Source organism: Hyaena hyaena, unplaced genomic scaffold (genome assembly GCF_003009895.1).
Source record: "Hyaena hyaena isolate Hyena2069 unplaced genomic scaffold, ASM300989v1 scaffold_281, whole genome shotgun sequence".
NCBI lineage: Eukaryota > Metazoa > Chordata > Mammalia > Carnivora > Hyaenidae > Hyaena > Hyaena hyaena.
The window spans coordinates 2,048,832-2,058,368 of record NW_024080914.1 but is presented as its reverse complement, the minus strand read 5'-3'; the positions used below and the strand labels follow the sequence as shown (position 1 = coordinate 2,058,368).

The following is a 9,537-nucleotide window of genomic DNA, read 5'->3' as shown; positions in this document are numbered from 1 at the left end:
AGCCTGTTTCGGTCTGTGACTCCCTCTCTCTCTGACCCTCCCCTGCTCACGCTGTCTCTCTCTCTCCTAGAAATAAATAAAACATTAAAAAAAAAAAAAAAGAATAGTCCGGGCGAGAGGTAATACACCCTGCTATCATGAACTTTAAATAGACTTACCCAAAATCTGCTTGGCCCTTCTTCCTAACAAGTAGATGCTGGTCTGATTTCTATTGCAGCTTGGTTTTGGAACAGTTCCCTCCCAAGGCCAGTGTAGTTATGTTAGAAATGATTTTTTATTTGGAATTATTTCCTTCCTGTTGGCTCTTAGATGAGGCCTGGGAGGTGTGCAGTGTGTAGGGTGGAGTTATATGCCTGCCTGAAATTCAGTGACAAATAGTCAAGTGCAAGGTAGGTCTAGAGAGACTCTTGGCTTGAGGAACTATCAGGATCAACCACTGGGAGAGGCGGAGAAGGGGGAGTAGGAGAGGGATGTGAGGAGGAGTATTTGCTGACATCTGGGCACTTAGCATCTAATGAGAAACAGATGTCACCGTGAAACAAACAGAAACAGGGTAGTGAAGATGACAATTCAGCCAGCCTCAGATTAGGGATCAGGGCCAGAAAAAAAAAGGAGAACAAAGTCGAATTATTGAGGCAAGGGCTTCTGACAGCGTCTTTGTATTTTTTTTTTTTTAAATCACTGTCTGAAGAACAGGAGTGGAGAATACTTGGAAGGAAAAGTACATATTTTAGAGTTAAACACAGAGAGGCAGAGAGTGAGGAGGAGAACCAAGGAATTAAAGAAGTGGTCCCCCAGCAAGTATTTCCAGAGAATTAATTTGTGTGTCGCTTTGTGTTTTCTTTGCATCAACTGAAGTTGTTTACAAAACAACAATGTTTACGCAATGACGGGTGCCTCAGTGGCTCAATTGGTTGAACGTCCCACTTCAGCTCAGGTCATGATCTCGTGGTTTATGAGTTCCAGCCCCTCATCAGGCTCTGTGCTGCCAACTCGGACCTGGAGCCTGCTTCCATATTCTGTGTCACCCTCTCTCTGCCCCTCCTCTGCTCATACGATGTCAATCTCTCTCTCTCTCAAAAATAAATAAACATTTAAAAAGTTTTTTAAAGATGCATTGAGGAGTCCAAAAGCAAATAGTCCAGATATTTCTGGTGTGGAGATACAGTTGAGAGATATTTCTAACTACCCTGTCTAGGATCTCGAGGTCGACTGAGATAACTGATTACAGAAAGGAGTGGAGCTGTTACCAGTGTACGATCACCTCCCCAATTCCACGAGTTTCTTTGTCTCCTTTCTTCCCTTCGCAGATGACACAGTTGGTCACCAGTGGGAACTCGACTATGGTGACTGGGTTCCTCTTCTCTGTGTTCCCACATCTACATGAAGGTGGCCTCTTATTCTTTATTGCCTTGCTTCTCATCTACTGATTCATTGTAACTGGGAACTTGATAATATTCATCGTCGTCCAGCTGGACAGGGCCCTGCACACCCCCATGTATTTCTTCATCAGTGTCCTCTCTTTCCTGGAGATCTGGTATACCACCACCACCATCCCCAAGATGCTCTCCAGCCTAATTAGCAAGCAGAAGACCATCTCGTTGCCTGGCTGCCTCCTACAGATGTATTTCTTCCACTCCCTGGGCATCACAGAAGGCTGTGTCCTGACAGCAATGGCCATTGACAGGTACATCGCTATCTGTAGTCCTCTCCGTTACCCAACCATCATGACTCCTAAGCTCTGTGCCCAACTGACAGCTGGGTCCTGCCTCTGCGGCTTCCTTCTTGTGCTTCCTGAGATTGTGTGGATTGCCACCCTGCCTTTCTGTGGCTCCAACCAGATCCAGCAGATCTTCTGTGACTTTACACCCGTGCTGAGCTTGGCCTGCACGGACACGTCACTGGTGGTCATTGTAGACGCCATCCACGCAGGGGAAATCGTGGCCTCCTTCCTGGCCATCGCCTTGTCCTACATCCGGATCATCGTGGTGATTCTGGGGATGCCGTCAGCTGAGGGCCGCCACAAGGCCTTTTCTACCTGTGCTGCCCACCTTGTTGTGTTCTTGCTGTTTTTTGGCAGTGTGGCCGTCATGTACCTACGATTCTCAGCCACCTACTCCGTCTTTTGGGACACAGCAATTGCTATCACCTTTGTCATCCTTGCTCCCTTCCTGAACCCCATTATCTACAGCCTGAGAAACAATGACATGAAAGATGCCATTGGAAGGCTTTTCCATTGTCGGAGAAGAGCTAGCGGGGCCAGGGGGTAGATCTAGAGGCTGGATCCACCACCTCTTGACTTGTTCGTGAGTATGCTCTGTTACTATTGCCATGACCTACTCACTCTGTTATTATAAACAAGAACAGAAAACGACGGTGTCCAAGGCATTGGCGGCAATGTCACAGCCTGTTTGCATCAGTGCCCCTGCTGTGTTGTCTCTGAGGCAGCACGAACAGACTCTGCCGTGACACAGCACAGGCTGGTCTCCTCCTCCCCACCCCGTCTGGGCACCTGCCCTTCTCTGTGGCTGCACATGCAGATGAGACCAGCCAGACCAGTACTGACCAGCAGGACAGAAGAGGCATGAAAGACATGGTAGTTCTGAAAATTGCCACAGTCAACTCGCCCCCAGCCCTCTTTCCATTCACAACTCCCCCCACTGCTCAGCACCCCACATTAATAAACCATTTCCTGACACTAAAGAGAAACTGTCTCCATTTTTAGCTTATTTAATCCAGAAACTCAATTCAATGTCCACGCACCCATCACACACACACCAGGTGGTATGGAATTTGAGGGTCCATGGAGTGACATAAAGGTGAATAGTGACAATAGTCTACTTCTCTAGCAATTTACCATTTGAAATACCTTCACATATATGAATCATCTTTAAACTGAAAATATCCCAAAGTAATTCGGTCAGAAATCACCATCCTTTACATGTTGGAGCTGAGCTCTGGAGAAGTTTACTGACTTGCCTGTCATGTAGGTACTTATTGACAGAGCTGGTCTTGACCTCAGGCTCTACTTCATGCTATGTTCCCAGTAAATGCACACTTCCATTCGATCTATTTGGTGTTCAAGGAATGAAACTATATGAATGTCCTTCCCCCAAAGTTCAGGAAACCCAGTGGTCTCTGATGAAGTCTTTGGCTCTGACCTCCATGAGCTTCAAGTCCTTTCTCAGGTGACTGTCATCCCTGAATCACTATTGTTCAGACCAGATTTTATACCTTGTTCTGCCACTAAGATGTACTGTTTGTGTAAAACCTTTGGTTCCATCAGATCAGCGGTTCCCCAAACCAACTGATTGTTGGAACTAAGGATTTAGAAAACCTGATGGTGAAGCCCATGTATCTGCATTTCTGAAGAGCTGACCTGAAAATTCTAAGGGTGGGTCAGCGTTGAGAGCAGCTGCATAAGATGATCACTAAGATCATCCCCAGCCCTGGGGCCCTTTGGTATTTAGAAGAGCTAACATTTTTTTTTCCTTAAATAGTTTATTGTCAAGTTGGTTTCCATATAACACCCAGTGCTCATCTCAACGAGTGCCCTCCCCCATGCCCATCACCTTCCTTCCGCTCTCCCCCATCCCCATCAACCCTGTTTGTTCTCAGCTTTCAAGAGTCTCTCATGGTTTGCCTCCCTCCCTCTCCCCAACTATTTTTCCCCTTCTCCTACTTCATCCTCTATTAACTTCCTCCTAATCCACCTATATGTGCAAACATATGGTATCTGATCTTCTCTGCCTGACTTATTTCACTCAGCATAACACCATCTAGTTCCATCCATGTTTCTACAAATGGCCAGATTTCATTCTTTCTCATTGCCATGGAGTATTCCATTGTATAAATGGAATGTACCACATCTTCTTGATCCGTTCATCAGCTGATGGACACTTAGGCTCTTTCCATGTTTTGGCTATTGTTGAGAGTGCTGCTATGAACCTTGGGGGTTCAAGAGCTAACATTTTTAATGACATCTGAACTTGTAGTAAGTACCTTACAGGTACTGTCCCATTTATACTCACAACAATCCTGGAGAAACAATATTAACCCTGATTCTTCCAAAGGAGAAAGGTGAAGTACAGAATTTCAGTAACTAGCCTGGGTGCACAGGGTTAACGATGAGGAAAGCAGGGCAGAAACACAATGACTTCTGTGCCCGGACCCAGGGTCTATTCACCGTGCTCTGTGTCCCTTCCATACAGCTTTCCCCCTAAGGCAAATTGTTAAACCCAGCAAGAAATCCAGAGGAAATGTGGCCTTTCAGTAAGTCTGATACCTAATTATTACACAAGACATGCTAAAGCTTTTGCTTCTCCAGATTTCAAGATTGATTTATTAAAAACAATTTGCATAGCAATTCTATGTCAGAGACTGTGTTAGGTGCAGAGGATCCACTTAGTGACTGTCACACCAGCCACTTGGCCTTGGAGTCCTCAAGGGCTAATCATTCATTAGCTGCTCTTTTTTTTTTTTTTTTTTGTATCTAAAGCAATTTATTGGTGTTAATTTCTTCATTTGCAAATGCACAAAGTTCACCTGTTGAAATGGATGTTTTAACACATACTATAAATTGTTTCTGAACTTGCACATTGTTTTAAAATTATCTGTAGTTCAGTTAAATTTGTGTGAGGGTGCTAGAGAGGACCTTTCTCTCTTATCCCTGCATAATTGAGTATTTCTGTTTTATATATAGGGAAATAGGCCCTCTGGAAAACAGTGTGGAGGTTCCTCAGGAAACTAACAATAGAACTCCCCTAGGATCCAGCAATAGCACTGCTAGGAATTTACCCAAGGGATACAGAAATGCTGAGGCATAGGAGCACATGGACCCCAATGTTCATAGCAGCACTCTCCACAATAGCTAAAACATGGAAAGAGCCTAAGTGTCCATCAACAGATGAATGGATCAAGAAGATGTGGTTTATCTATACCATGGAATACTACATGGCAATGAGAAACAATGAAATCTGGCCATGTGTAGCAACATGGATGGACCTTGAGGGTGTTATGCTGAGCGAAATAAGTCAGGCAGAGAAGGACAAATATCATATGTTTGCACGTATAGGAGGATTAGGAGGAACTTGACGGAGGAACAAGGGGGAGAAGAAGGGCGGAAATGGTGGGGGAAAGGGAGAGAGGCAAACCATGAGAGACTCTTGAATGCTGATAGCTGCTCTTAATAAGAATGTCACTAGCCATTGAATTTGCCATATTTCTTGGGATGAGATGCAATGTTCCCTGTACCTTCATTGTTCCCAGCCATTAGGTTGTTTTATTTCCTTTAAACCTTCCAGATGTGCTATTTTTGTTCCAATTCTCTTTGACTATGTACCTGTCTTGGTCCTTTCCTCTCTCAACTCCATGCATTGGTTCTTTCTTTTCACAAGGACATCTTAACCTTTGGGATCAAGGCTCAGGAGTGATTACTTTTTGCCACTGTCACTCCCTATTTCTCAACGTTACTCCAAATTGCTGGAATCTTCAAGAAAGATTCCTTACGCTGATCATCACTACCATTGGTTTCAGGACCGCCGTGGGTCCTTGTTTTGACATTACTTGCTTTCTGTCTTTCTGTTTTTCTGTGGTTTCCTGTTTGCCCCACTCAAACAGGATGTTTGGATTAAAGGCCCACAGACTGCACAGGAAGACGTTTCCCTCATCCTTCTGAACCTCAGAGCCTTCAGCACAGGGCTCTGATGACTGCTTGTCAACTAGCCAAGCCTTGTTCTTGACTTGTGGACCCACCAAGTCAATGTGGCTGTGCTGGGGCTGGCTGACGGGACAGGTCGATGGATGCCTGTAAGAGAAAAGGCAACAGAGAGAAGAGCCCTGATGACAACACCGGGCAGTCCCTACATCTACCCAAAGCAGCAAAAGGAGAAATATGGGAGGGAGGGTCGATCACCTGTGGGGAGACAGGACCCAAAGGATCCAGGCTAATCTGATAATTCCATGTTCTCAAGAGCTTTGTTTCCTTGACGTCTTCCTAGTCCCAGCCCCCCTTCAGTACAAGAGCATCTCTTACGCATAATAACGCCTTTGCTTTTTGCTTAAGTTCATCAGTTTTAGAGAATATCTATTTTCCCCATTTGTTTTGAAGTCGAAGCTACTTTGGGAGATATCTAGCTATCTCTGCACCTGAGGTAGGAACTCCTCCCCAGCATATCTGAAAAGAAGATAACCCAGGCTCTGCAGGAACACTCTACCAAGACGGTCTCCTACCAAGGTAGATAGTTACCAGATAACTCCTCCTTACTGGAGTGAATTTCAGATGGTCACTAAGACAATGGACCCTGAAGTCACACTGTCAAAACATGAATCTGGCTTTTGTACTTTCCAACAGTACAACTTGGAAAACTAACAAAGGTGTCCTGAGCCTCAGTGTCCCTATTTGTCATTTAGGAGCTTTGAGGACTTTGAAGATTAAATGCTATAATGTGTATAAAACACTGAGCACAGTGCCTAAAATATTCATCAAGTATTATTTATTATTTAATGCTTTTGTTACTCTTACTATCGTTCTGAGCTGAAAATCACATCAAGGGCCCTCATGTTGAGTCACTCCAGGGAGTGGCATTCAGTCCTTCCTTCTTGCTTTCCAGGAACCCAGTAGCAAATGCTGGATCACCTAAATTTCACAAAGTAGGTTTCACAGGGCCTAGAATTAAAATTGTTGTATGCTTTTTGGCACAGAACAAAAGAACGCCTTGCACGTATAGTTGAGAGAGTCCTGTTTAGGATGGATGATGCTTCCTCATGTTGGAAATTTCCTATTTTTCATAAGACATGGGTTTTTTAAATTTTGGAACTGGAAAATGATCAATCTTATAACTAAGTCCCTTCGCAGGAAGAGTCACCCCTTCTCTGAGAATTGGAAGAAACTAACACTTTCTGAGACCTCTCTGAAAGAAATAAAAATAATTATGCCAAGCAAATAATAAGTATGGATATGGAAAAATCAAACTTAAGTTTGAATATATATATATATCCTATAAATACATATCATATTATATGTAATAAGCTTTAGTTGCCTATAACATAAATTTTATATGTAAAATAATATACAAGTGTTATATATATATAAAGTTCTGTGTGTGTGTATGTATATGGATAGATAGCTAGATCTTATATATCCAACTTATAGAGGAAACACATACATAGGAAGCATTTACCAAGTTGATACAACTCATAAAGAAATTCTCTACTGGGGCCCCTGGGTGGCTCATAGGTTAAGCATCCATCTTCGGCTCAGGTCATGATCTCATGGTCCATGAATTTAAGCCCCGTGTCAGGCCCTGTGCTGACAGCTCAGAGCCTGGAGCCTGCTTCCAATTCTGTGTCTCCCTCTCTCTCTGCCCCTTCCTCGCTCGTGCTCTGTCTCTGTCACTCTCAAAAATAAATAAACATTAAACACCTTTAAAATATTAAAAAAAAAAAAAAAAAGAAATTCTCTATTGAAATACAGATGCCTTAATGATTGCATTCTCTGAAAATAATGATTTTAGGTGGAGGAAGGGGATGGGAAGAGACTATTTAAAGGAGAGAAATGCAACAAAATAACTGTTTCTCTAGCGTTCGCTCACCCTCTGTTCCTACTCCCTTCTCCACTTCGTCTCTCACTCTCTCTCTCTCTTCATCTGTCTCCCTAAATCTAAAGATCGTGTTTAAAGGCTTCTGTCTTGTGGAGGTATCTAGAAAGAGTCCATTCAGTCGACAAGCTGGTGGACAGGTTGGACGTGTTCTGGTGAGACTGTGTTCATACACCTGTAAAGCCCAGAACTTCCTAGAAAACTCCAGACAGTGCACTGCAGTCGGTTTTAAAGCAAATATTCATCAGGTTAGCCTAACTTCAGCCACCTTTTTTAGAAACAGCTTTACTGAGATACAATTTACAAACCAGAAAATGCACTCATTTGCAGTATGAAAATGAATGGCTTTTAATATATTATTTTATATTATTAAAATGTATTAAATATATTTAGTTAAATATATTATTAATATATATTTAATTAATTAAATACATGTTTAATTAAATACATTAATATATTAATTATTATATTATAATTAATATATAATATATTAATTAATATTAATTAATAATTAATTAATATATTAATTATTATTATATTATTAAAATAATTAATATATTAATATCTTTTAATATATTCACAGATGCTGCAACCACCACTACAATCAACTTTAGAAATGTTTAAAGACCTCAGAAAGAAACTCTGTATGTTTTAGCTATCACCACCCCTTACCCAGTTGCCCCCTAGCACACACTTCTGCCACTAATCTAGTTGTTGCTTTATGCTTTCTCTATTCTGGGTATTTTAGATGAACGATATCACAGAGTATGTGGCCTTTGTTGTGTCTGGCTTCTTTCACGTAGAGTAATACTTGCAAAATTCCTCTGCGCTATGTATGTATGGGGACTTCATTGCTTGTTATATATGAAGATATTCCAATGTTTAGAAATGTACATGTTTAGTTCATTCAGTTCTCCATCGATAGACATCTGGATGGTCTTTCTGTTTTGGCTACTAGAAATAATACTGCCATAAATATTCATGCACAAGTTTCTATGTGGACATTTATTGTCATTTCTTTTGGATATACACCCAGAATTCGAATTGCTGGGTCATGTGACAACTCTATGTTTAATCTTCGGAGGAAACCCCAGGCTGTTTTTCAAAGTGGTTACATCGCTCTCTGTTCCCACGAGCCATGTGTGAGGGTACTGGTCCCCCTGCATACACACAGCATATGTGGTTATCCAACCCTTTGACACTAGCCATCCTAGTGGGTGTGAAGTGGAATCTCATTGTGGGTTTGATTTGCATTTCCCCGAGGACTAATGATGCTGGGCACTTTTCATGCTGGCCACTTGCATGTCTTCTTTGAACGAGTGTCTACTCAGATCATTTGTTCATTTTTCAATTGTGTTATTTGCCTTTTTATTACTCAGCTGTAAGGGTGCTTTATACTTGCTAGAAACAAGTCCCTTATTGGATACAGGGTTTGCAAATAATTTTTCCTGTTCTATGAGTTGTCCTTCATTTTCTTGAAGGGGAGACCTACTTTCATACCTGCCTCTACAAGTACCGATGTCCTGGCTCAAGGGACAGGTGTCCTCAAGTGCCGATGTCCTGGCTGTCACTCTCTGCTTGTTTCCAGGCCCAGAACCTGGCTATCAACTCTTTCAACTGGTAGTTTCATCTTTTCTCCTTTTCCTGTGCTTTCCTGGACCTTTTAAAGATGAGAGGGACCTAACTGGGAGGCTGAAGATTTTGTTTTCTTAGTCAAAGTCCCCGAGTGAATTGTTCTGTAGTGTCGGCAAGTTGTTCCATCTACCAGGGTCTCGATTTCCAATTTTATGAAATAGATACAATCATTGCCTTGATGAAATGGCTGATTCTAATTTATCTTTCAGTTTGCATCTTCAGTGTAACCTCCTCAAGAAGAGGGTGTATGTGTATTTATTACTAATTACCACAATTTTAATTAACTAACTGTAACTAAGTATAA

At 42.2% G+C, this 9,537-nt stretch overlaps 1 protein-coding gene across 1 annotated transcript; it reads left to right on the top strand.

Moving 5' to 3' along the window:
- The first annotated feature begins 1,310 nt into the window (after positions 1-1,310).
- Positions 1,311-9,389, top strand: LOC120241367 (olfactory receptor 6K6). The gene is given in 2 exon segments (XM_039246425.1): positions 1,311-2,249; positions 9,351-9,389. Coding segments are annotated over 2 exon segments (978 nt in total).
- Positions 9,390-9,537: the final 148 nt, after the last annotated feature.